Consider the following 27,815-nt stretch of genomic DNA (forward strand, 5'->3'; position numbering starts at 1 on the left):
ATTTCTAGACTGTAAGCCCACTGTTGGGTAGGGACTGTCTCTACATGTTGTCAACTTGTACTTCCCAAGCGCTTAGTACAGTGCTCTGCACACAGTAAGCACTCAATAAATACGATTGATTGATTGATTGACTTCATCAGACCAAGCCTTCTGGCCTTAGAAGGTGGGCAGGCTGTCAGCACTCTCAAAAAGCCCTAAACTGGTATTTACACTGTAGAGAAGTCCTGGACCCAGCCATGTTCCTGTTGGAAGGAGCACCAACATTTGTTCTTTGGAGGGTTCCTTCATGAGGCAGGCAATGTTCTCTCTCTCTTCAGGCAGAGAAGAGCAGAGGTCAGATCTCACTCTGGGGATTGAGACTGTAAGATTGTTGAGGGCAGGGAATGTGTCTGTTTATAGTTATATCATGCTCTTGGTACAGTGCTCTGCATACAGTAAGTGCTCAATAAATACAGTTGACTGCCTGACTGGAGAGAGCCCAGGTCATGGCCAGATTTTACAGTCAGCAGTGGCAAAACGGGCTTCTGAAGGTTGTGAAATTTGCTGTTTCCTTCTCTTCTGTGCACTTAGCAGATGTGGAAATACAAATTTGTTTCTTCCTCTGCCCACCTCCCCATGTGGTTCACTTTTCATGATGAACACACTCTTGTTGATTTGACTTATACCGCATTATCACTTTTGAAACCTGTGGTTTCAGGCCTTGACCTATTGGCTCACAGTGCAAAAAATTGCCAACATCCTGCTTTCTTATCTGCACCTCCTTCTTAGCATTGAAACACTGATGATTGCAGTGTTTCATAGGCAAATAGTGGAGCAGTAGCAGTAGTAGTAGTAATGGTATTTATTCAATGCACTGTAATAAGCACTTGTGGAAATTGTAGAGGAGAATAACACACATCTGCTGCTCTCATACTGTGTTCGATCTGCGCCTCGGCTCTAATGTGTTGAAAATAATGATAATAATTGTGGTATCTGTTAGGTGCTCTAGGCCAAAGGCTTGTTCTGGGCAGGTAATGTGTCTGTTTATTGTTGTAGTGTACTGTCCTAAGTGCTTAGTACGGTGCACACAGCGCTCAATAAATACGATTGAATGAATGAATAAGTGCTTATTAGGTGCCAAGCACTGTACTAACAGCTGTGGTAGATACAAGATCATGAGGTTGATTATTTGTAGCTCTTCTGTCTATGGGGTTCATCCACTCTGCAATATTAATAAGTGAGTCCCAGTGGAAAGAGAACGGGCCTGCTTGTTAGAGGACCAGGGTTCTAATCCCAGCTCTGCCACTTGTCTGCTATGTGATCTCAGGCAAGTCACTTAACTTCTCTCTGTTTCAGTTCCCTCATCTGCAAAATGGGAACTCAATAATAATTCCCTCTACTCAGACTGTGAGCCCCATGTGGGAACTGATTATTTTGTATCTACCCCAGCGCTTTGAACAGTATTTGACCCATAGTAAGCACTTTACAAATACCACAATTATTATTATTGTTGATATTTATTATATGGTTTTGGCCTCAGAGCCTTTCACCTTGGCTTCTCCCATTTCCTTTGTTCCCTAGTTCAGCCCTTGGCTACCTCAGCACCAGCAGATTTTTTTCAATGCCCCCTGTGCTCCCTCATCACCATCACCTCTGAGCCTCTTCCCTAGCCAGCTCCAAGCCTGGCTTCCTCAGATCATCACAGGGACTCAGGGATACTTAGCTCACAGCTGCTCAGGGATGTGGTTTAGCATAGAGCTGCCCCAGCCTAGACAGGGAGCCTCATGCAGGATTTGTCTTTCCTGTTTTATCTTGTAGCTATTATGTTGCTTGGCACTAAGGAAGCGCTTAAAAAATACCCCCAGAAAACCCCCAAACCAGCGTGTGGATTCTGCTGAGAATCATTGTCTGCATGTCAGAGGGACTAAGGTGCATAGGACAGAGGGCACTGCTGTGTGTGTGAGAACCAAGGACTCAGAATTCTTCTCTGAATTCTTCTCCCCGACCATACCAAGAGTCAGATCAGATGTGGCTCAGTGGAAAGAGCCCGGGCTTTGGAGCCAGGGGTCACGGGTTCAAATCCTAGCCCTGCCACTTGTCAGCTGTGTGACTTTGGGCAAGTCACTTAACTTCTCTGGGCCTCAGTTACCTCATCTGTAAAAGGGGGATTAAGACTGTGAGCCCCACGTGGGACAACCTGATTAACTTGTATCCCCCCAGTGCTTAAAACAGTGCTTTGCACATAGTAAGCACTTAACAAAGATATCATCATCATCAGCGCAGGCCCAGCCAAACAAGGAGAGATGGGAGGACCAGCTATGGACTCTGCTCTCAGAAAGCTTCACTCCATTAGATCCTGGGACTTATGCCAAGAATCAGACATCTCCCACATCTCCTAGACTTCCAGCTCCTTAAAGGCTGGGATCATGTCTACCAACTGTGCTCACCTAAGTGCTTAATAACGTGCTCTGCACAATTTTTTATAGCATTTGTTAAGCGTTTATTATGTGCCACGCATTTTACTGTGTGCTGGCTGTCCCACAGGGGGTTCACCGTCTTAATCCCCTTTTACAGATGAGTTAAGTGACTTGCCTAAGGTCACACAGCAAGCAAGTGTGGGAGCCAGGATTAGAACCCAGGACCTTCTGATCCCCAGGCCCATGCTCTATCCATTAGGCCATGCTGCTTCTCATTCAACTGTGCACAAACTAAGCTCTCAGTGACTGTCATTGATTGACCATCATATCATCATCACCATCAAAAGTAATCAATCAGTGCCATTTCTTGAGCACTTACTGTGTGTAATGTGCTGTACTAAGTGCTTGGGAAAGTACACTACCACAGAAATGGTAGACACAGTCCTATATTTATTGAGTGTGCACTGTGGGCAGAGGAATCAGTCAACCACTCAACTGATGGTCTTATCAATTACCTTTGATAAGTACCCTTAGAGAAGCAGCGTGCTCAGTGTAAAGAGCACGAGCTCTGGAGTCAGAGGTCATAGGTTCAAATCCTGGCTCCACCACTTGTCATCTGTGTGACTTTGGGCAAGTCACTTAACTTCTCTGGGCCTCAGTTACCTCATCTGTAAAATGGGAATGAAGACTGTGAGCCCCCCGTGGGACAACCTGGTCACCTTGTAACCTCCTCAGCGCTTAGAACAGTGCTTTGCACATAGTAAGCGCTTAATAAATGCCATCATTATTATTATTATTACCCTGTGCTCAACACTGGGTTAAGCGCTTGGGAGAGGACAATTGGAGTCAGAAACAGAATCTCTGCCCTCAGAGAACTTAATAGTAAGATTCTAATGAGGGAGAGAGAAAGGCCCAAGTTGTTTACCTGTAGAAGAAGCAGGGGAAAGATACAGAGAAACAACTGATAGTAATAGGGGAATGAAAAACTGAATAAATGAGTAAATAATTTAGTGGGAAGCAATATAACCTGTGGAAGAAGCCGGGCCTGGGAGTCAGAGGACCTGGGTTTTAATCCTGGTCCTGCCAGTTGCCTACTGTGTGATCTTGGGCAAATCACTTAACTTCTCCGTGCCTCAGTTTTCTCAACTGTAGAATGGGGATTCAATACCAGTACTCCCTCCTACTTAGACTGTGAGCTCCTCATGGGGCAGGGACTGTGTTATTCCTGATTACCTTGTATCTACCTCTGTGCTTAGAATGGTGCTTGACACTTGGTAAGCACTTTACAGAAACCAGAATTTTTTTAAAAATTAATGAATAAGCAATATATTGGAAACATGATGTACATCTGGACTCTAAGTGCCCTGTGAGCAGGGATTGGGTCTACCAACTCTGCTATATTGTACCCTCCCCAAGCACTTAGTACAGTGCTCTGAGCACCGTAAGCCCGCAATAAATACGATTAATTGATAAGTGCTCAAGGTGGCGGTTGGAATGGCTCCGTTTCAAAAGGTAGAAGTTAATCTGAGAATGCTTCCTGGAGGAGATAATGCCTCAGGAGCGATTTGAAGCTTTAGCTCTACTCTAGCCCCTACAGTTAGGGGATGGGAGGGGGAGGAGGAGCCTGTGAAGAACAGACCCAATTGGACTGCAAAGTTTTCCCTGTGCACATTTTAAAACAAAAACCTGATCTTGTTTTTTTCAGGGATTCTAGGGCATTTTAAGGTATGAAACATGAAATTCCCTCCTGGCAAAGGCAGTAACCACCATTTTCTACCATCTCCCTCCCACTCCACCCCTCATCAGACTTTCAAAAGGCAAATTGGCATATGTGACCCCCTGAAAGATCCTGTCTAGGGGAACCAATCAGAGGAAGAAACCTGAACACACCATCCCATAAAGCAATGTTTTCATCTGATGGAATACAATCACAGAGGTTCTCCCAGATAACAATAATTTTGAAGTCCTGTGTACCATAGCAAGGCAAATCTTCATCTTGTACCCATGGGAGAGAAGACATGTAAGAAGGGAGATAGGCAGGGACCATCTCTATATGTTGCAAACTTGTACTTCCCAAGCACTTAGTACAGTGCTTTGCACACAGTAAGTGCTCAGTAAATATGACTGAATAAATGAATGAATGAATAAAAGTCTGGAGCTTCTGCCTGGTATGAAGGGAGAAGCCACTGGAGGTTTATGAGGAGCGGATAGATAAGGAGCAGCAAGGCTTAATGGATAGAGCACAGGACTGGGAGTCAAAGGTAGTGGGTTCTAATCCTGGCTCCACCACATGTCTGCTGTGTGACCTTGGGCAAGTTACTTAACTTCTCTGGGACCATGTTACCTCATCTGTAAAATGGAAATTAAGACTGTGAGCCCCATGTGGGACAGGAACTGTGTCCAAACTGATTACATTTTTTCTACCCCTGAGCTTAGAAGAGTGATTGGCATACAGTAAGCGCTTAACAAGTACCATTATTATAATTATTATTATTATTGTGAGTTTGGAATGATGTTTTGGAAAGATGATCTAGCCAGTAAAGAGTAGTATTGCTCTCTTCCTCGACTAACATAACCCCTGAAATCCCATTTTCTTTGAGAAGGTTTTGGATGCTAGTGACTGGGCACCTATTCAATTCAATAGTATTTATTGAGTGCTTACTGACTGCAAAGCACTGTACTAAACTCTTGGGAGAGTACAATATAATAATAGACAGACACATTTCCTGCCCACAACGAGCTTACAATCTAGCGTGGGAGAGCCAAAGCCATTATTGAACGAACATTATAATCATTATTATTATCATTCAGACTCTGCTCTGCCCATAAGTCATTTGATACTATTGATTGATTGATTCACCCTACCCTTAATGGGATATTAGACTCAGGATAATATGACAACTTCTAAAAAGAAGTAACTCGTGCCTCAGAGCAGTCAGTCTGGGACTGAAAGTCAGGCCACTGCTCTCTGATGCCTTTAGTTCATTCATTCAATCATATTTATTGAGTGCTTACTGTCTGCAGAGCACTGTACTAAGCGTCTGGGATAGTACTATTCAATAATAAATGGACACGTTCCCTGCCCAGAACAAGCTTACAGTCTAAGGACTGTAAGCTAGCGTTCAGTTCCGGAGTCCCAGCATCCTCCAAGCCAGTCAGAGAAGGAGCGAGGCTTAGCGGATAGAGCCTGGACCTCGGAGTCAGAAGGACCTGGGTTCTAATCCCGGCTCCACCATGTCTGCTGGATGACCTTGGGCAAGTCACTTAACTTCTCTGTGCCTCAGTTCCCTCATCTGTAAAACAGGGATAATAGCGTGAGCCCTATGTTGGAGAGGGACTGTGTCCTACCTGATTAACTTGTGTCTACCCCAGTGCCTAGAGCAGTGCTTGGCACATAGTAAGCGCTTAACAAGTACCATAATTATTATTATTTTTAGAAAGGTTCCCCAACAGCCAAGCCCCAGTGACCACATCCTCCAGGGGGACCTCCTCTGTTCCCCTCCTCCTACCCATTGCCCCCAATTCAGAGGCACAGCTGATTGTTTTCTATTAACACATCCTGAGATTTGGGAAGTTGAAGGCTGACAATGCCTTCCGGAAGGTGCACAGACGGGCTCTCGACCCATAACTGGTAAGCCACCAGTGACCTCCGATCTTGACCTGCTGACTCACCCAAACTGTATAAAGGGAACTGCCAAGTTTGGCTCCAAAGCCCAAAGGGAACTAACATGTCTCTGCCGAGGTTTGCCCGCGTGTCACTGGAGCGGCCGACTCATGCCATCTGCGTGGTGGGCACCAAACTGGAGGTTGATGTTTTCGGGTAAGTAATTGAAACCTGATTAATAATAGTAATAATGATAATTATAATTATGGTATTTGTTAAGCACTTACTATGTGCTTAACATAATAAGGGAAGCACAAGGAAGCAGTGTGGCTCAGTGGAAAGAGCCCGGGCTTGGGAGTCAGAGGTCATGGGTTCCAGTTCCGGCTCCGCCACTTAGCTGTGTGACTTTGGGCAAGTCACTTAAATTCTCTAGGTCTCAGTTACCTCATCTGTAAAATGGGGATTAAGACTCTGAGCCCCACGCAGGACAATCTGATCACCTTGTACCCTCCCCAGTGCTTAGAACAGTGCTTTGCACATAGTAAGCTCTTAACAAATGCCATCATTATTATTATGTGCCAAGCGCTGTTCTAAGCACTGGTGTAGATACAAGGTAATCATGTTGGACACAATCCCTGTCCCGCACGGGGCTCTCAGTGTTAATCCCCATTTTACAAATGAGGTAACTGAGACCTAGAGAAGTGAACTGACTTGACCAAGGTCACACAGCAGACAAGTAGCAGAGCCGGGATTAGAACCCTTGTCCTCTGACTCCCAAGCCTGTGCAGTAGCAGGCTAATGCTGATTTGACTGATTAGCTCAGGGGGGTGTTTTGGCAGATGCCATCGGTCTGTCAGGGGCCACTGGAGCTGAAGGGCCTTTTTCTTCTGCTCTGGTCCTGCCTTCCAGGGAAAGATGCTCCCTTGTGCTTAAAGCTCACACCAAGCAGAATAGGGAACCGGGAGCGAGAAGCCTAAAGCACAGTGTAACACTGACCACTCTGGAGTCAGAGGAGTGGCTTCGAATGACTGCTGGGTGCCGGGAATGTGCGCTGGGCTTCTGTTGTACCTTTCCCAAGTGCTTCGCACAGTGTGCCATGTCACTGGACCTGTTCAACAAATGCCATTGCTGTTGCCAGTTAAGGGAGTGCTATAAAGATCAAAGATCTCCTCTGTGCTGATGAAGGGAGCGTGGCCTAGTGGATAGAGCACTGGCCTGGGAGTTAGAAGGACGTGGGATCTAATCCCAGCTCTGCTACTTGTCTGCTGTGTGACTTTGGAAAAGCCACTTAACTTTTCTAAGCCTGTTACTTCTTCTGCAAAGGAGGGATTGAGACTGAGCACCATGTGGGACATGGACTGTGTCTGACCTGAGATTAGCTGGTATCTACCTCAGTGCTTAGTTCAGTGCCTGGCATGCAGTAAGCACTATCATGGTATAGTGGATAGAGCATGGGCCTGGGCATCAGAAGGTCATGGGTTCTAATTCCCGCTCCACCACTTGCCTGTTCTGTGACCTTGGACAAGTCACGTCACTTCTCTGTGCCTCAGTTACCTCATCTGCACAATGAGGATAAAGACTGTGAGTCTCAGGTGGAAGAGAGACTGTGTCCAACCTGCTTTGCTTGTATCTATCCCAGCACTTAGTCCTATGCCTGGCGTATAGTAAGCACTTAACAAATACCACAATTATTATTCTTATTAATAAATACCATAAAAAGTGAGCTTTTAAATACCATAAAAATGGAGGACAGCACCAGGGACCAAACTCCAGCCCCTGAACACCCTTGATGTTCTGGAGATGATGATGGCAGCCCCACCTCTCTGTGACTGTGACAGCGGAGAGCAAATTTCATGACAGGAGGAACCCAGTTGTACAGCATTCCTTTGCATCAGAATGATGCTCAATGTGTCTGATTCTTTAGCCATCTAATGTTAGAAAGTTTGCTAGCAAGACTGTGTAAGCTTCTCCAGGGCAGAGATCTACCAACACTATTATACTTAGTACAGTGTTCTGCACAAAGTAAGTGCCCAGTAAATATCACTGACTGATTGATCGATTCCTCCAGTTCAGTAAGGAAAAGCTCAAGAGCAACATGTTGAGATTATGCATGTAAGTGATTTTTTTTCTTTCCAACTAAAACTTGGTTTGAATCTCCCAATTGGCCAGAAGTCTGACCAGGGGACCACCCCGGCTTGAGAGCCCACAGGCTTGTGGTTTCACAGGTTCCCAAATGGTTTTCATCAATCGGGTGGTTTTGCTGACCCCAGGATTCCCAAGTTGGAGGTGGTCATGGATGCTCCATCAGTTCTTGGTCTGGCTACATGAATGTAAAGTCATTTCTGAAGTTACACTCTTCAGAAAATACCCCTGGATCCATGATGGCCTGGCCAATAATAGGTCCTACTCCCTAAACTACAATGTGATTTTGTGTCTTCTCTCGGGGGAAGTGTGAGATCTGTAGCTTCAGTGGGCAGCAGCAGGATTCTGTGGTCTGGTTGCCTCTGGTGTGGTGTTCTTTAATTCCCGGTTTAAGTCTCTCTACCCATCCTATGTCTTTTTGTCCTACCAGTGCTAAACTGTTTATCAGTCAATTCGTGTTTTTGACACTGTAGACCACCCTCTTCTCCTTGTATCTTTATCCTACCCTGGATTCACTGATACCATCCTCTATTGGTTATTCTATCTCTCTGACCCCTCCTTCTCAATCTCTTTTGCTAGCTCCTCTTTTGCCTCCCGCCCTCTGACCTTCCCTCAAGGCTCAGCTCTAGGTGCCCTTCTATTCTCCCTCTAAACCCATTCATGGCTTCAAATACATCTTCAGCCCTGACCTCTCTCCTTTCCTGAAATCTCTCATTTCCTCCTGCTTAAGATTTAGCTACTTGGATGTCCCACCAATGTCCAAAACTGAACTCTTTCTTTTGCCACCCAAACGCTGTACTCTCCCTGTCTTTCCCATTACTGTACATAACACCATAACATCCTCCTTATCTCACAAGCCCATAACTTTGGAGTTGTTCTTGACTCATCTCTCTCACTCCACCCACATATATTCAATCTTTTACCAAATCCTGTTGGTTCTACCTTCACGACATTGCTTAAATCCACTATTTCCTCTCCATCCAAACTGCTACTTAGCTGATCTAAACACTTATCCTATTCCACCTTGACTGTTGCATCTGCCCCTCATTGACCTCCTGGCCTCCTGTCTCTCCCAACTCCAATCCTGGCCTCCTGTCTCTCCCAACTCCAATCCATACTTCACTCTGCTGCATGGATCATTTATCAACAAAAATGTTCAGTCCATGTCTCCCCATTCCTTAAGAACCATTCTACCTCACTTCACTGATCTCCTACTACAGCCCAGCCTGAACACTCTACTCGTCTAGTGCCAGCTTAGTATAAATCACTGCCGATCTCTTTCCAACAGAATAATAATAATAATAATTGTATTTGTTAAGCACTTACTATGTGCCAGGCACTGTTCTAAGTGCTGGGATAGATACAAAATAATCAGGTTGTCCCTCATGGGGTTCACAGTCTTAATACCCATTTACAGATGAGGTAACTGAGGCCCAGAGAATTTAGGTGACTTGTCCGAAGTCACACAGCTGATATGTGGCGGAGCCAGGATTAGAACCCACAACTTCTGACTCCCAAGCCCGGGCTCTTTCTGCTAAGCCATGCTGCTTCTCATCCTTCCCCTAGCCTGGAACTCCTTCCACCTCCATATATGCCAGACTACCACTCTCTCCATCTTCAAAGCTTTATTAAGGTCACATCTTCTCCAAAAGGTCTTCCCCAGTTAAGCCCTCTTTTCCCCTGGCTCTCCTCTTCCGTTTGCATCTTCTATGCACTTCCATCTGTGATCTTTGGACATTAGATATTCTCCCCACCCCCAACCCCAGCACTTATGCCCATATCTTTAAATTATATATTTTATAAATTACTCAGTTATTCATATTCAGGTCTGTCTCCCCCTCTAGACTGTAAGCTCATTATGGGCAGGGAATATGTCTGCTAATTTTGTTGTATTGCATTCTCCCTAACACTTAGTACAGTGCTCTGCATATAGAAAGTGCTCAATAAATATGATTGATTGTTTGACTGAGCACTTACTGTGTGCAGAGCACTTTATTATGTGTATGAGAGAGTTCAATACAAGTTGATAGTCATGATCCCTGCCCACAAGGAGCTTAGATTCTGGCTTCATCAGGTTTCAAGAAGAGGGCAGCCTAGGAGACCTGGAGACCCTGAAGCCTGACTGTTGCAGGTGGCATCCTTGTGGGTTCAGCAAATCTCCAAGTTGCTAGTGAACCCCGTTCTATCACAGTGAATGGGGAGAGGGGTTTTTGGTGGTGTCAGCTTCCAGTTGAGAGACAACAACAGAGCTGTAGTGACTTGGTATCCAGAGTCTGTGGTGATTTTCTTACAAGGACGGGTGCATACACTGTTGCTTGGACCCAGCTCCAACATGGGCAGGCAATGATACATCTTCACATCTTCACCACAAACCTTCCTGCTCCATTCATTGGGTATGTTGTGCTTCACTCCCATCTTATCCTATGGAGGACCAATGTGCAATGACTTTCCTCACAGACAAAACAGTATTGGAGAGTGCTTTGGGATCTTTCTAGAGGGAAATTCAATCATAAAATATGTGTGCTTGCTTTTTAATCAATCGAACAATCAGTCATATTTCTTAAACACTTATTGTGTACAGAGCACTGTAATTAGTGCTTGGAAGAATATACTATAACAAAGGCGGTAGACATATTTCCCACCCATAAGGAATTTACAGTCCAAAGGGGGACAGACATTTTAAAAATTAAGGATATACGCATAAGTGCTGTGGGGTTAAGGCAGGGTAAATAAAGGGAGCAAATCCAAGTGCAAGGGAGACCCAGAAGGGAGTGGGAGTTGGGTAAATGAGGGCTTAGTCAGCTACCACCTCTTGGAGGAGATATGATTTCAGTAATACTTTGAAGGTGGGGAGAGTGGTAGTCTGACGGATATGAAGAGAGAGGTATGGCGATGAGGTAGACGAGATCGAGGTACACTGAGTAGGTTGGTGTTTGATTAGTGAAGTGAGTGTACAGGGTTGTAGAAGGAAATCAATCAGGTAATATAGGAGGGGCCAAGATGATTGAGAGCTTTAAAGCCGATGGTACAGAGTTTCTGTCTAATGTAGAGGTGGATAGGCAACCACTGGAGATTCTTGAGGAATGAATCATTCAGTAAAGCAATGATCTGGGTAGCAGAGGAAAGTATGGACCAGAGTGGAGAGAGATTGGAGTCAGAGCTGTCAGTGAGGAGGCTGATGCAGTAGTCTGGCCAATTTGAAAGCAACGTCAGCTTTCGGAGCGAGGGCGACTCCTGACGGCTCTCAACTCTCCCATGTTCTTCCCTAACACTCTGGATTTTTATTGGTTTTTTAAATGGTACTTGCTAAGTGCTTACTGTGTGCCAGGCAGTGTCCTAAGCTTCACAATAGATGCAAGATCCTCAGGCTGGGCAGAGTCCCTGTCACACATGCAGCTCAGTTAAAGTTCGAGGGAGGAGGATTTAATTCCCATTTAGGTAACTGAGGCACAGAGAAATTAAGTGGCTTGCAAAAGGTTACCCAGCAAGCATGTGGCAGAGCTAGGATTAGAATCCAGGCCCATGCTCTTTCCACTCAGACATGCTGCTTCCCCAGTATTCAGTCCTCTGTTCACCGTAGACACTCACTCAGTGCCACCAAATGATTGATGATATTTTCAGTTGAACAATAGGGAGGTGAAACTAGTGAACTGAGACAACAATCCATTGTGTTTGTGCTTCTCTTTCTCTCCAGTTGTGCTCCCAAGGGCTGCACATCCTTCGACGTCAATGGCTCCGCAGGAGTTGTGGTCAAAACCTCTCCTAACCTAAAAGCTAATAGGCGTCCCACCAGTCGAAGCAAATGGCCCCTGGATGGTAAAGCACAGGTTGTGGTTATGATGAATGCTCCGAGTTCTTCTATCAACGACCAGAAGGTGGGTGAAGGGAGGGTTAGGGAAGGAGTTTAACCCAGTTCAGTTTCTTAAAATGGTGTCATAAGTTAAAAATCTGGGTCTATTCCAGGCCTCTAAGATGAAGCGCTTGGGAAGTACAAGTTGGCAACATATAGAGACGGTCCCTACCCAACAACGGGCTCACAGTCTAGAAGGGGAAGACAGACAACAGAACAAAACATGTGGACAGGTGTCAAGTCGTCAGAATAAATAGAATTAAAGCTAAATGCACATCATTAACAAAATACCCCCGGCCCTACCTCCTTCCCCTCCCCACAGCACATGTGTATATGTTTGTACAGATTTATTACTCTATTTATTTTACTTGTACATATTTACTATTCTATTTGTTTTGTTAATGATGTGCATTTAGCTTTAATTCTATGAATTCTGAAGACTAGGCACCTGTCCACATGTTTTGTTTGGTTGTCTGTCTCCCCCTTCTAGACTGTGAGCCCGTTGTTGGATAAGGACCATCTCTATATGTTGCCAACTTATACTTTCCAAGCACTTAGTACAGTGCTCTGCACATAAGCACTTAATAAGTACGATTGAATGAATGAATGAATGAATGCATGAATGCATGAAGAATTCGGATGGCAGCCCAACTTAGGGACAAGACCATGAACCTGGGAGTCAGGAGGGCTGGATTCTCATCCCAGCTGTTCCTGACCCGCTAGGTGACTTTGGACAAGTCACTTTACCTCTCTGGCTCTCAATTTTCTCGTCTGGGGCTAATAATACCTGCCTATCCTCCCTCACAGTCTAAGTAAGCGGGAGAACTGGTATTGAATCCCCGTTTTGCAGATGAGGAAAATGAAGCACAGAGAAGTGACTTGACCAAGGTCTCCAAGCAGGCAGGTGACAGAGTCAACATTAGGATCCAGGTCCTCTCACTCCCAGGCCTGTGTTCTTTCCACTAAGCCACGCCAATTCTCAAACTTTTTGTTTCACCTTCTTGCTCTCCCCTCTGTAGCCCTTGGGCCCTGGTTGTCCTCTGAATTCCTGTTGAAGAATGGGTAGAATTTCTCCTAGTCAGGGGCTTTATTTCAGTCCCACACCCACCTCTTCTACACTTCCAAAGTTTTGGGGGTTTTGACATTTGTTTGCCTTTCCTTCATATTAAGATTTTCTTATTCAGTGGCAGGGATAGAGAGAGGAGTGTGACCACCTCAGTCATTTTTCGATGTCAGATGCTCAAGGTAATCCCAGGAATCTGGTAGTAGTAATAATCGAATCGATTAATCATCTACTGTGTGCCAAGTACTAAGTACTGTACTGAGTGCTGCAAAACTGCAAGGATGGGAATTAGACATGGTCCCTGGCCTTTGTACTTTTTGCAGCACTCAGTACAGTGCTTGGCACATGGTAGATGTTTAATCAATTTGATTACACGGTCTAAGAATAAGGGGAGGAGGGTTGGTGATAAGGAAAGGTCAAACAATAATAACCAAGAAGCAACATGAAAAGAACAAGGAAAAAAGTAAATACCACAGGAGCTACAGATCGCTGTAGCTGAAGCAGTGGTTTTGTGATACGGCTCAGAGTCCAACAGCCACTGCCACCCCAACCTGACCTTCTCAAGGTTTCGAAGGCCCTGGTGCTGCCATGGGGGATGTAGGCTGAAGCCAAGCTCCCCTTGGGATTTCTTCTCATCCAACTGCCTAGAGAAACCACTGGCATCCCCCTGCCACCTTCCCACAGTGACCCCAGACATGCCCTGGGTGGGGGTGGGGGGGGGGTCATGGGGCATTTGTTCTCCCAAGTGCTTAGTACAGTGCTCTGCACCTGGTAAGCACACAATAAATACCATTGATTGATTGATGCACTGCAGCACCGTGCAGACCCTACAAATGTTAGAACATCTGGGAGGTTCGTTTCTGATTGAGCCCCGGACTCACTGGACTCTGAGCGGTGCCTTGTAGGTTGTTTTTGTATTCATATCATTTCATCCTTTCTACTGTGTCTGCTGCCAAATTCCTCCCCATCATATCAGATTTGTGAGCCCCAGGAAGACCAGGGACTGGATCTAATTCTTTCTTGTGCATTATTTTCCCAGCCCTAGTACAGTGATCTGCCCATAGAAGGTGCCAAATAAATACAGTGACAGTAATAATAATTTTTATTATGAAACTTATTAAGTGCTTACTATGTTCCAAGTTCTAAGTACCGGGGAAGATAGAGGTTAGTCAGGTTGGACACAGTCCCTGTCTCACACGGTGCTCACCCTCTTATCCCCATTTTACAGATGAGGTAACTGAAGCACAGAGAAGTTAAGTGACTTGCGCACAGTCACACAGCGGACATGTGACAGAGCTGGGATTAGAACACAGACCAGCTGACTCTCAAGCCATACTCTATCCACTAAGCCACACTCCTTCTATGATGACTACTTCTACAAACCTTGCTACTGTGGAGAGAGCAAGATGGGACCCAGTACCTCTCTTTATTCCTCAAATCCTCCCTTGTAATTGGCTGAGCTCTAGCTGATGCCACCAGATGGGTGACTGATATCCCATGCCAAACAACTTGCCCTCTTGGAGGGTTTCTAGGGAGTGAGCAGGTCTGGGGCCTTTCCCTTTCTCCCTGCTTGGGGATGGGCTGGCTTAGACCATCACAGGTGGCTCCTGAGGGAGTGACATGGCTAGAGTAGATACAGAGGGTGTGAGGATGTATGGCAGTTTCCCCAAGGAGATTCGAGGCCAGCGATGACTGACCTCCCTAGAAGTGGGTTGGGAGGGGTGGCTACCTTCAACCAGGTTCAGGGTCCACATTCCCCACAGTGGGACACACAGCATCATGCTAGTTGGGTGCCACGGGTACATGTGGCTCACTTTCGGCCTCACTGACAGGAAGTGTCCTTTCAGGTTCGGATTTCCTACTATGGATCTAAAGAGGGCCCTGCCCTGGCCAAAGCTGTTCTTTATCTGACCGGCATCCGTGAGTAATCCCGGGGATCCTGCAGCCCTGATTCCATTTCCTGACTGGGGGGAAGGTCCGGTGGCCAAGCGACCTTCAGCTGAGGCTTCTCTCACTCCTGAGGGATGGGGAATGGGTCCCGCCCCTCCTAGGGCATCTGCTGGGTTTAGAGCGGAATGTGAGTGGGACTCCTCTGAAATGCCTGGGCTACCCTGAGCACCTTAGGGGAAATGCACTCTGTTTTAATCCAAGCTACGTTCGAGTCATCATCGCTCCTGAACATGGACATGACCAGATTCAAGGATTTGTCGGGCTTTGCCAGTCCTAAATAATATCCGACTAAGCATAGCACTGAGCACTCATGGGCACTGATTCAGCCTTGTTCCCTGACCCGCAAGGGGCTCATGATCTAAAGGAGGGAAACAGGTCAGACAGAGTGAAAGAGAGAGGGGAAAAAAAGTGAACAGGCTAAAATAGGCAAGCAGTTAACACCTACAGTAAAAATCAACTTCATTCATTCAGTTGTATTTATTGAGTGTTTCCTGTGTGCAGAGCACTGTACTAAGCGCTTGAGAGAAGACAATATAACAATAAACCAACACATGCCCTCCCTACAGCAAGCTTACGGTCTAGAGGGGGGAGATAGACATTAATAGAATTAAATAAGTGACACATATGTACATAAGTGCTCTGGAGCTGGGAGGAGGAAAGAATGATGGAGGCAAGTCAGGGTGACACAGAAGGGAGAGGGTGAAGAGGAAAGGTGGGCTCAGTCAGGGAAGGCCTCCTGGAAGAGATGCAGCCTCAAAGGGGCTGGAGTTTATTGAGCACTTACTCTGTGCAGAGCACTGTACCAGTTGATGGCTGGTGAGTGAGGATAATAATAATAATAATAATGGCATTTACTGAGCGCTTACTATGTGCAAAGCACTGTTCCAAGCGCTGGGGAGGTTACAAGGTGATCAGGTTGTCCCATGTGGGGCTCACAGTCTTCATCCCCATTTTACAGATGAGGGAACTGAGGCCCAGAGAAGTTAAGTGACTTGCCCAAAGTCACGCAGCTGACAAGTGGCGGAGCCGGGATTTGAACCCATGACCTCTGACTCCAAAGCCCTGCTCTTTCCACTGAGCCACGCTGCTTCTCTGATGCTCCAGGTACAATCATAGCAGCCTGACCCAAGCTGCCTTGCCTTCTCTCAGGTTCCCACACTTGGGAAGGCCGTATGATGAGGGCCTCAACTGCTCTACCTGCCCTCTGACCCCACTGAGCTCTGCTCTCATTGATTAGGTCAGCTCCTTCAGGGTGGGGATCATGTCTGACGACTCTAAAATACTCTCCCAAGTGCTTAATACAGTGCTCTGCACCCATGTAGTGCTCAGCAAATACCAACGATTGCTTTAATTCTCTCTGCGCTTTAGTCTCCCCCTCCATCAATGGAGGAGGCTACCCAACCCCTCATCCCCGAGACGTGCTGAACAGTTTACTAGTGTGCGTAAGCTTCAGAAAGGGCTAACTCGGACAGGGCAGGAGAAGCGGAAGATGCTGTTTCCCCCTGCCTCTCACTCAGCCACGCGTGTTTTCCATTTCAGAAATCTCTCTGGTCGCAGACACCAACCGCAGCGGGAAACTGGGCAAAGGCAAAGCCGAGTCTGACAAGGTAGAGGGCTCCATTTTGACTGCAGAGGGGAAAGGCCTCCTAGATGATAGGATCCCAGGGGGCTTCCTCCCCTTTCCTTTACATCCCGGGAAGATGCAGAGCAGCTTCTAGCTCTCTGCTCCTTGGATACTACACCTGGGTCAACTCTGTGTTTTTGGGATGTCTGCAGAAAAACTGGACCTGGGGCCCTCGGGGCCACGGTGCTGTCCTGCTGGTCAACTGTGACCGGGATGGTCCCCAAACCAAGGGCACAGACAAGGATGATGACAAGGTGCTCAACAAGAAAGGTATGCCTGGAATGCCCTCCCTCTGCCCATCCGCCAAGCTAGCTCTCTTCCTCCCTTCAAGGCCCTGCTGAGAGCTCACCTCCTCCAGGAGGCCTTCCCAGACTGAGCCCCTTCCTTCCTCTCCCCCTCGTCCCCCTCTCCATCCCCCCATCTTACCTCCCTCCCTTCCCCACAGCACCTGTATATATGTATATATGTTTGTACATATTTTTTTTACTCTATTTATTTATTTATTTAATTTATTTCTACATATCTATTCTATTTTATTTTGTTAGTATGTTTGGTTTTGTTGTCTGTCTCCCCCTTTTAGACTGTGAGCCCACTGTTGGGTAGGGACTGTCTCTATATGTTGCCAATTTGTACTACCCAAGCACTTAGTACAGTGCTCTGCACATAGTAAGCGCTCAATAAATACGATTGATAATGATGAAGAAAGGTAATGAGGGGGCCGGGAAAACTGGAGACCTAAACTAATCGCGATAGAACCTGTCCCTACCATGTCCTTAAATACCTGCTGAGGTTTAGAACTAGCTACTAAGCGGCATGGCTCAGTGGAAAGAGCAGGGGCTTTGGAGTCAGAGGTCATGGGTTCGAATCCCGACTCCACCACATGTCTGCTGTGTGACGTTGGGCAAGTCACTTCTCTGAGCCTCAGTTAACTCATCTGTAAAATGGTGATTAAGACTGTAAGCCCCACGTGGGACAACTTGATCACCTTGTAATTGTCAGCTGTGTGACTTTGGGCAAGCCACTTCACTTCTCTGTGCCTCAGTTACCTCATCTGTAAAATGGGGATTAAGACTGTGAGCCCCCCGTGGGACACCCTGATCCCCTTGTAACCTCCCCAGCGCTTAGAACAGTGCTTTGCACAGAGTAAGCGCTTAATAAATGCCATCATTATTATTATTATGGCAGAGCTGGGATTAGAACCCAGGTCCTTCTGACTTGTTGGCCCATGCTTTATTCACTAAGTACAGTCCCTGCCCTCTAAGTGGTCCCTCTTAAAGTTTCCCTCAGGCTATTTGGGACATCCACTCGCTTCTTCAGGAAAGGGAGGGCTTCTCCAGGCTGCTGGGTGACCCAGAACCCCTGAGGTGGAAAAGAAAGAAAAGGCTCGGTGCTTCCCCTTACCAAAGGAGAAGGTGTCTGTAGGTAATGGAAGAAGTTGGGGTACCACGTTCCAGAGGCCCCTCCACCACTCTGGAGCAGTTGAGGCAGCTGAGGGGAGGGGCCCACTGAACCCTCTCTCCGCCCTTGTCCACCTTGGCTTCTCCACCCGGACTCCTGGGTTTCTGGGCTCTAGGGGTCAAGCTGTCTTCTCGGTTCCAGACTTGAAGGACATGTCGCTGATGATCCTGAGGACCCGGGGCCCGGGGGATTTCTTCCCCCAGCACAAGCTGATTCTTCACACACCCAAGAACGATAGCAACAAAGTGAGAGTCTTCCTGGCTTCAGGTGAGCATCCTTAGGCCTTTTTTATGATACTTGTTAAGCGCTTCCTATGTGCCAGGCATTGGTCTAAGCACTGGGGAATATACGAGCTAATCTGGTCCCACGTGGGGCTCATAGTCTTAATCCCCATTTTCCAGATGAGGTAACTGAGGCCCAGAAAAGCGAAGTGACTTGTTCAGAGTCACACCACAGATATGTGGCAGAGTTGGGATTAGAACCCAGCTTCTTCTGATTCCCAGCCCATGCTCTATCCTCTAGCCCACACTGCTTCTCATCTCTGTTTCCATTGATCAATTCATAATAAGCACCCCATGGGGAAAGATGCTGGGCCACAGCACAGATGGAAAAGTACACAGGCCCCAGCCCTTCAGGTCAGTTGGTGGTGCTACCCTAGCTGTGCTCAGACCAAGGTTCCTGGTGTCATTCCATCTTCCTGAGCAGAACCATACTTATTACCACATTCCTATGGCAACTCAGGCTTGGAAGAGAACAATAAAATAAGTAGACATGATCTCTGTCTTCAAGAAACCTATAATCAAGGAACGTAGAGAAGCAACGTGGCCTAGTGGGTAGAGCATGGAAGTGGGAATCAGAAGGACCTGGGTTCTAATCTCAGCTCCGCCACTTGTCGGCTGTGTGACTTTGAGCAAGTCACTTAGTTCTCTGTGCCTGAGTTACCTCAGCTGTAAAATGGAGAATAAGTCTGCGAGCTCTATGTGGGACAAGGACTGTGTCCAACCCAATCACCTTGAATCTTCCCCAGAGTTTAGGACAGTGTCTGACACATAGTTGGTGCTTAACAAATACTGCAATTATTATTATGGACAGTGTCCAACCTGATTATCTTGTATCTAACCCGGTACATAGAATAGTGCCTAGCACATAGTAAGTGCTTAACAAATACCATAAAAAATCAAATGGGGGAGGTAGATACTAAAATAAACTCCAGGTAAGAGGAAGTGATAGAGTTAAATAGTAAATTAAGTCCTAAGGGGGGAATGGAGGAGGGATGAGTACCCTAAATGTTCAGGTGGTACAGAAGTGGTGAATGACAGATAGAGGGGGTATAGGGTGAAGAAATAGAGTGGTTATAGGGTGTTTCTATGCACTTGGATCTATATCCTCACTCCACCCTAGGCCCAACAGCACTTACGTACATACCCATAATTTGTTTATTTATGTCAATAAATAAATGTCTCCCCCTCTAGACTGTAAACACACTGTAGGCAGGTACTGTGCCTAGGATCTCTGTTGTACTCTCCCAGGTGCTTAGTACCATACTTTGCACACAGTATGCACTCATTAAATATCACTGAATGACTGGTTGAGTGATTGGACATCATTAGGAAAGATGCCCTGGAGGACATGTGATTTCAGGAATCCTTTAAACATAGGGAGAGCCAGATGGGAAAGGGGAGGGAATTTTAGGCACGAGGGAAGAGAGATGAATGCAGAGACACAGTGAATAGCTTATTCTGAGAGACAAAAAGGGTATGACTAGTGGATAAGCAGCTGGAATAGAGCCAGGAGTTTCTGCTTGATTCAGTTATGAATGGGTAATCATTGTATGTTTTTGCAGATTGGGGAGATGAGCATAGAAGCATGTTTGAGAAAAATGATCCAGGAATCAAAGTGAAGCTTGAATGGGAAATGGGACAGGCTGGACGGAGGGAGATTAGCAAGGATTATTATTATTATTATTATTATTATTATCATTAATAATAAATAAATGGTACTTGTTTAGTGCTTATTATGTGCCAGGCACTGTACAAATTGCTGGGGTAGATATATGATAATCAGGTTGGACTAAGTCCATGTCCCACAGGGGGCTCACAGACCTATTCCCCATCTTACAGATACGTAAATTAGGCACAGAGAAGTTAAGTGACTTGCCCAAGGTCACACAGCAGACAAGCGACAGATCTGGGATTAGAACCCAGGTCCTTCTGATTCCCAGACCCACGCTCTATCCACTAGGCCATGTTGCCTCTGCAGTAATTGTGATGTGATATGACAAGTGCTTGGGCTGGCATGGCGGTAATTTGCAGAGAGAGGAAGGAGTGGATTCTGGACATGTTGTGAAGGAAGAACTGTCAGGATTTGCTGATAGAATATGGGGTTTGAAAGGAGAGAGGGAGCAGTCAAAAGTAATGATGCAGTTGTAGGATTAAAATACAGGGAGGAAGGTGGCATAATCATCTGTGATGGAAAGTTAGGTAGATGAGATGAAAGGGGAGATAATATGAGGAGATCAGTTTTGTACTTACTGAGTTAATTGCACCAACATGACATCCTTATAGAGTTGTCCTGGAAGCAGGTAGAAATGTGGGATTGAAGAGGAGAAAAGAGAGATGTGGGCTAGGGAAGAAAATTAGGGAGACATCCATGTCAAGTTGGCACGTGAACCCATGGGGTCAGATGAGCTCTTCATAGTAAAGTGAGAAGAGAAGGGAATCTAGAACTGACCTCTGAGACACCCTCAGTTAGGGCTGAGAGGCAGAGGATGACCTGGTGGAGAAGACTGAGAAGGACCAGCCAGAGGGAGAGAAGAGGTGAACCGAGAGGAGACTGTGTCAGGGAAATCAATGGACCACAGCCCAGGCCCTGTTTTTACGAAGTGGGTCTTGAACTCTAGTAGGTTGAAGCAGGGAGGAACCAGTAGTGTGGAGATGAAACCCCTCGAGCATTGCCAAGGAGCCATGAGCTGAATGCTCTAAATGGCTGCTTAGTGGCAAAGGTATTTACTGACCTGGGGGATGACTGGCAATTTATGGTCTATTATAATAATTTTCCCTCCAAAATTAGCAGGCAATGGAACTCCTCCCTCACTGGAAAAACTAAGCTGCATGTGACCTTAACTAAATTCTACCCCTCCCTGAAGGGACCTGAGGAAAACCTGGGTGGTGGGATCCTTCCTCTCCCTGGCCCAGCTGGGCCCAGTAGTTGCTGTAATACCTGGTTTGTCTCCTTCTGTCCCAGGAGATGATTCACTGCCCAAGTTTGAGATGGTGCTGGGACCACGCAAGGCCTCATATGTCTTGGAGCTGACAAGCGGCCGGCAGGACAGAACCTTCTATCTGGAGGGGCTCACCTTCCCTGATGCCGACTTCTCCGGCCTGGTCTCCTTCTCGGTCACACTGCTGTGCCGGGTCCACCAGGTACAGGTGAACATGGAACTCTGGGAGGGGATGGACTGGGCTGGAAAAAGGCAAGGGAAGTTTCTGAGGGGGTGAGACACCAGGAACATGGGCGTTGGGAGGCTGGGGAAAATGAAGGCTGCGGGGGATCTGGGAAGGATTAAAAATGCAGAAAGCCTGGGGAAGAGGAGAGGCTGGGGGAGAATGGAGATTGAGGAAAAGGAAGTCTGTGGAAAATGGAAGATGGGGGAAAATGGAGACTGAGGGAATAGAAACTGTGGCAAATGGAGGCTGGAGAAGAATGAAGCCTGGAAGAGAATGGAGGCTGGGGAAGAATGAAGTCTGGAAGAGAATGGAGGATGTGAGAATAGGGGCTGAGGGAATGGAGAAAGGGAGAGAAAGGATGCTGGGGAGAATAAAGGCTAGAGGAAAATTCAGGCTGGAGGGGACTGGAGGCTGGGGGTGGCTGAGGGAGCTAGACGGAGGATGAGATCTAGGAGAGAAGAGAAGTTGGGGTGCTGAGATGCAGAGGATGTGGTCATCATGGAAGGTGGTTGGACGTTCACTCCACTCCCTCGGGTTCAGGGGAAGAACAGGTCAGGAAGGAGAGACTGGATTGGGTCTGTCCCTGGCCCCAAGGAGGGGGTTGGGAAGGGGGGATCTGGCCATGGTCTCTTGTTCTGCCTCGGTTAGGATATCCCTGAAGCCCCGATCTTTGAAGACACGGTGGTGTTCCGGGTGGCTCCCTGGATCATGACTCCCAACACTCTGACCCCACAGGAGGTGTACGTGTGCAGGTAGGGGGGTCTGCCCGGCACTGCGGGGAGGGGCTTTCCCGGGCCACATGCCGTTCACACGAGACCAGGTTTGCTCCTAGCCAGTGGTCCTTGTCACATTACTAAAGCCCAGGCAAAGGGGTCCATGGGCATCTCCATCCACGTCCTGGCTCCAGGGAGGGACAGAGAGCCTGATCAGCACTGCCACCTGTCCAGGGTTGATTAGGGCTTAGGGTCATCCCGATCCACTCTGTTTAGAAAAATGGCAGGGCAGGAACAAGGAGACTGACCCTATTCTCTTGAACCCTTGCAGAGTAGGTGATAATAATGAGTTCGTGGAGGCCATTGCCACTCTTGCCAAGAAAGCCAAGTGCAAGCTGACCATCTGTCCTGAGACCATAAACCGAAATGACCAATGGATCCAGGTAGTATCTCCAGGATGGAATCGCATGGTATGGTGTCCTGCCACCCAGGCTGACGGCCTTCTGGTTTTAGGGCCGAGAGGCAGGAAAATAAATCTCCATGTTCTTACTCTCACCTCTTTCAGCACTGATCTCTTATAAATAATAATAATATTAACAATAATAATAGTGTATTTGTTAAGCGCTTACTATGTGCCAGGCATTGTACTATGTGCTGGGGTGGATGCAAGCAAACAGACTGGACACAGTCCCTATCCCACGTGGGGCTCACAGTCTTAATCCCCATTTTACAGATGAGGTAACTGAGGCACAGAGATGTAAAGTGACTTGCCCAGAGTCACACAGCGGAAGTGATGAAGTAATATAATAATAATAATGGCATTTATTAAGTGCTTACTCTGTGCAAAGCGCTGTTCTAAGTGCTGGGGAGGTTACAAGGTGATCAGGTTGTCCCATGGGGGGCTCACAGTCTTAATCTCGATTTTGCAGATGAGGTAACTGAGGCCCAGAGAAGTTAAGTAACTTGCCCAAAGTCACACAGCTGACAATTGGCGGAGCCGGGATTTGAACCCATGACCTTTGACTCCAAAGCCCGTGCTCTTTTCCACTGAGCCACGCTGATTCTCTACATCAAACAAAATTTTGAAATACTGTACTGCTGTTCTGCAAAATGCTAAGTTTTTACTTAAGTAGGAATTAGAACCCATGACCTTCTGACCTCCAGGCCTGTTCTCTGGTCACCACCCCATGCTGCTTCTTGTTTATTTTCTCCCTCCTTCCTGGAGCTCCCACCTACTTTGTATAGGGCAAACCACTGCTCTCTCCATCTTCAAAGCCCTTCTTCAAACATATCTCCTCCAGGAGGCCTTCCCTGAGCAATCTCTCTTTTTTCTTCTTCTTACCCCTTCTACTGCCTCTTCCACACTTCTGCATCACCTGTGCACTTGAGTCCTCATCCCCTAAGCACTTGGGTATTTGCCTCACCCCCTCACTCTCATAGCACTTAAGTATATATCTTTAAACTCTAATGCTTATCCCTTTCTGTAATTTATTTATATTAACGTCTGTCTCCCCCTGTAAACAGTAAGCTGTGGACCAGGAACGTATTTACCACCTGTTATATTGTACGCTCCCAAGTGCTTAGTACAGTGATCTGCACAAAGTAAGCACTCAATTAAATATGATTGATTTCTGTAATTTATTTTAGTGCTTGCCTCCCCAACTAGAGAGTAAGCTCCATTAGGGCAGGGATGGTATCTAACATCACTGCTCTCCCAAGCACTTAGTACAGAGCTCTGCACAGAGTAAATGTTAGTACTATTGATTGATGGATGTTTATAGCACCAACCCATTGTCACCACCTAAGGCCCTCAAAAAATGATCATTGAATAAAAGATTGGGGGATCCCAAGAAATCCTTTGTCCTGTCCCCAAACTTGGCCAAGGTGAACACTTGAACCATCCCCTAGATTGTAAGCTCACTGTGGGCAGGGACCATATCTACCAACTCTGTTATATTACAACAATTATGAAATTAGCAGGATTTATTGAGCATTTTATACTTTCATGCATTCTTTCAATCATATTTATTTGGCACTTACTATGTGCAGAGCACTGTACTAAGCACTTGGGAGAATACAATATAACAATAAACAGACACATTCCCTGCCCATAAGGAGCTTATAGTCTACCCTCTGGGGGTTTTTTATGGTATTTGTTAAGTGTCTACTATGCACCAGGCACTGCACCAAGCGCTGGGGCAATAATAATAATAATAATGCATTTATTAAGCACTTACTATGTGCAAAGTACTGTTCTAAGTGCTGGGGAGGTTATAAGGTGATCAGATTGCCCATGGGGGGCTCACAGTCCTAATCCCCATTTTACAGATGAGGTAACTGAGGCACAGAGAAGTGAAGTGACTTGCCCAAAGTCACACAGCTGACAAGTGGCAGAGCTGGGATTTGAACCCATGACCTCTGACTCCAAAGCCTGGGCTCTTTCCACTGAGCCATGCTGTAGACACAAGCCAACCAGACTGGAGTATGCAGAGAATCAATCAATCAATCAATCGTATTTATTGAGCGCTTACTGTGTGCAGCGCACTGTACTAAGCGCTTGGGAAGTAAAAGTTGGCAACATATAGAGACAGTCCCTACCCAACAGTGGGCACACAGTCTAGAAGGGGGAGACAGAGAACAAAACCAAACATATTAACTAAAGAGAAGTGTACTAAGCTCATGGGAGAGTACAGTTCAACAGAGTTGGTAGACACATTCCCTGTCCACAGGCAGCTTAGAGGCTAAGGGGAGAGACAGACATTAATTAAGAAAATATACGTAAGTGCTGTGGGGCTGAGTGTGGGGTGAATACCAAGTGCCCAGAGGATACAGATCCAAAATGCAACTAAGTGCTTGGATGAGTAAACAGAATCAAGACAAAGGCTTCCTCCCCGAAAAAGATCTTACAATCTGAAAGGGGAAAGAGACAGGAAAGAATATGATTCACAAATAATGGGAGCAGGAGAAAGAACAAGGATACAAGGGGAAAGTAGCACAGATATAAGAGGAAGAAATTAGCTGAATTAGCTGAGCGTGGCTCAGTGGAAAGAGCACGGGCTTTGGAGTCAGAGGTCATGGGCTCAAATCCCACCTCCGCCACTTGCCAGCTGTGTGACTTTGGGCAAGTCACTTAACTTCTCTGTCCCTCAGTTGCCTCATCTATAAAATGTGTATGAAATGTGTTTGAAAATCTGGGGATGAAGACTGTGAGCCCTCCGGGCGACAACCTGATCACCTTGTAACTTCCCCAGCGCTTAGAACAGTGCTTTGCACATAGCGCATAATAAGTGCCATCATTATTATTATTATTCTTCAACTGGACATACATATGTACATTTGTAGTGAGGATGGGAAAGAAATTTATAATTAGGGAGGCTGGGTGGCCCAGTGGAAAGAGAGGGGGTGTTGGATCCAGGAAACCTGGATTCTAATACCAACTCTGCCCCTGTGTCTGCTGTGTGATCTTAAGCAATTTATTTAGCCTTTCGGGGCCACGATTTCCTTATTAGCACAATGTTTTGGCACATAATAAGTGTTCCATAGACCCCTGGATTATTATTGTCATTGATGATAATGACAATATTATCATTACCAGTGAAAATAATAGTAATAGTAATAAGAAGAAATACTAAGAGGCAGAGTTGGGTAGAAATTATCTGGATGTTGTGAATTAGAGAAGTCTTTCGGGAGGAAATGGGATTTTAGGAGGACTTTGAAGATGAAGGGAGGACTGTGGTGTGGCAGATTTGGGTTGAGGATGAGGAGAGCTCCAAGACAGGGGAACAGCGTGATCAAGGGGTCAGAGCTGGGAGGATTAAAAGTAAGTACAGATAGAAGGGGATAGTGGAAGGTATGAGGTGGGCAAGTTGGCAATAGCAGGTAAAGAGAGTCCATCTGTGAGATGGAGAAAGAATGTTGGTGGATGGCTTTGAAGTCGTTTTGGCTGGATGTGAAGGGAGCTAAGTTACCACCATGCTAAGTATTCAGGGAGTATAAAATAACAGAATCGGTAGGCACGATCACTGCAAGGAGATTACGATTTACAGGCTGAGAGAAATAACCAAGCCAAGCTCTCTGAGCTAACACCTCTCACTGGCGGCTGCCTTCGATTTTTCCTAGACCAGGAAGGGGGAAAGGGGATTGGCCTAGTGAGTAGAGCTCAGGCCTGAGAGTTAGAAGGTTGTGGATTCTAATCCAGCCTCCACCACTGTCTGCTGTAAGACTTTGGGCAAGTCACTTAACTTCTCTGTGCCTCAGTTCCTTCATCTGTAAAATGGGGATTAAGATGGTACATCCTATGTGGGACAGGGACTGTGTCCAACCTGGTTATCTTGTAATCTACCCCAGCACTTAGAACAGTGTCTGGCACATAGTAAGCATTTAACGAATACCATAATTATTATTATTATCACTCTCAAGTCTCTTTCCCTTTCTTCCTGCAGCCCAGATTCCCCCCTCTAAGTTTATGAAACTGGAACAGAAATGGGGGAAGAGCCCTGAGGGTAGGGTTCCATTTAGGGACATGTTTGTAGAAGGTGGGAGCATAATGCCCAGTGACTTGTTTCCAGAGCTCCAGATTGGCTACAGGCCAGGGTTTGGACAGAGCCCCTGCAGCCCATGAAGTTTCTTGCCATGACCCAATTGTCTGATTTCATCACGGTCCCCTTTCTGTCCCTTTCCCAGGACGAGATGGAGATCGGCTACATCCAAGCTCCTCACAAAACAATGCCTGTCGTCTTTGATTCCCCACGAAACAGGGGGCTACGAGATTTCCCTCGGAAAAACGTGCTGGTATGTGACTGGGGTTAAATTCTATCGAATGGGCCCTTGACCCCTTAATCCCTTAATCCCATCTAGGATAAACCAGATAATAATAATAATAATAATAATAATTGTGGTACTTAAGTGCTTGCTATGTGCCAAGCACTGTTCTAAGCGATGGGGTAGATTCAAGTTAATCAGGTTGGACAAAGATCCTGCCGTACATGGGGCTCACAGTCTTAATCCCCATTTAATATATGAGGGAACTGAGGCACAGAGAAGTTAAGTGATTTGCCCAAGGTGATACAGCAGACATGTAGCAGAGCTGGGATTAATAATTATGGTAATTATTATTATTATTATTATTATGGTATTTGTTAAGTGCTTACTATGTGCCAGGTATTGTTGTACAAAGCCCTGGGGTGGATACAAGCAAACCAGGTTGGACCAAGTCCCTGGTTCATGTGGAGCTCACAGTCTCAATCCCCATTTTATAGATGAGATAACTGAGACACAGAGAGTGAAGTGACTTGCCCAGGGCCACACAGAAGATAAGTGGTGGAGCTGGGATTAGAACCTATGACCTTCTGACTTCTGGGCCCATGCTCTATCTACAGTGCCATGCTGCTTCTCACACCAGGTCCTCTAACTCTCAGGCCTGTGCTCTATCCACTAAGACACCCTTTTTCTCTCAGAAGCAGATATCATTTAGCTCATTGAGGCTTAGGATCTTGAAACTAGAAGGCCTGAAGGCCAGGGGATTCATTCATTCATTTAATCAATCATATTTATCGAGCACTTACTGTGT

At 46.4% G+C, this 27,815-nt stretch overlaps 1 protein-coding gene across 1 annotated transcript in view; it reads left to right on the forward strand.

The window, feature by feature from the left end:
- Positions 1-6,124: 6,124 nt before the first annotated feature.
- LOC119928372 (protein-arginine deiminase type-4-like) overlaps positions 6,125-27,815 on the forward strand; it is a 40,426-nt gene continuing 18,735 nt past the window's right edge. Inside the window, exons 1-10 of the mRNA XM_038746564.1 lie at positions 6,125-6,216; positions 11,837-12,017; positions 14,903-14,975; positions 16,545-16,612; positions 16,782-16,899; positions 18,229-18,354; positions 21,331-21,509; positions 22,182-22,285; positions 22,578-22,689; positions 26,930-27,037. Coding sequence (XP_038602492.1) covers positions 6,125-6,216; positions 11,837-12,017; positions 14,903-14,975; positions 16,545-16,612; positions 16,782-16,899; positions 18,229-18,354; positions 21,331-21,509; positions 22,182-22,285; positions 22,578-22,689; positions 26,930-27,037 — 1,161 coding nt within the window. The remainder of the gene's footprint in view (positions 6,217-11,836; positions 12,018-14,902; positions 14,976-16,544; positions 16,613-16,781; positions 16,900-18,228; positions 18,355-21,330; positions 21,510-22,181; positions 22,286-22,577; positions 22,690-26,929; positions 27,038-27,815) is intronic.

This window comes from Tachyglossus aculeatus, chromosome 5, assembly GCF_015852505.1.
Source record: "Tachyglossus aculeatus isolate mTacAcu1 chromosome 5, mTacAcu1.pri, whole genome shotgun sequence".
Lineage (NCBI taxonomy): Eukaryota > Metazoa > Chordata > Mammalia > Monotremata > Tachyglossidae > Tachyglossus > Tachyglossus aculeatus.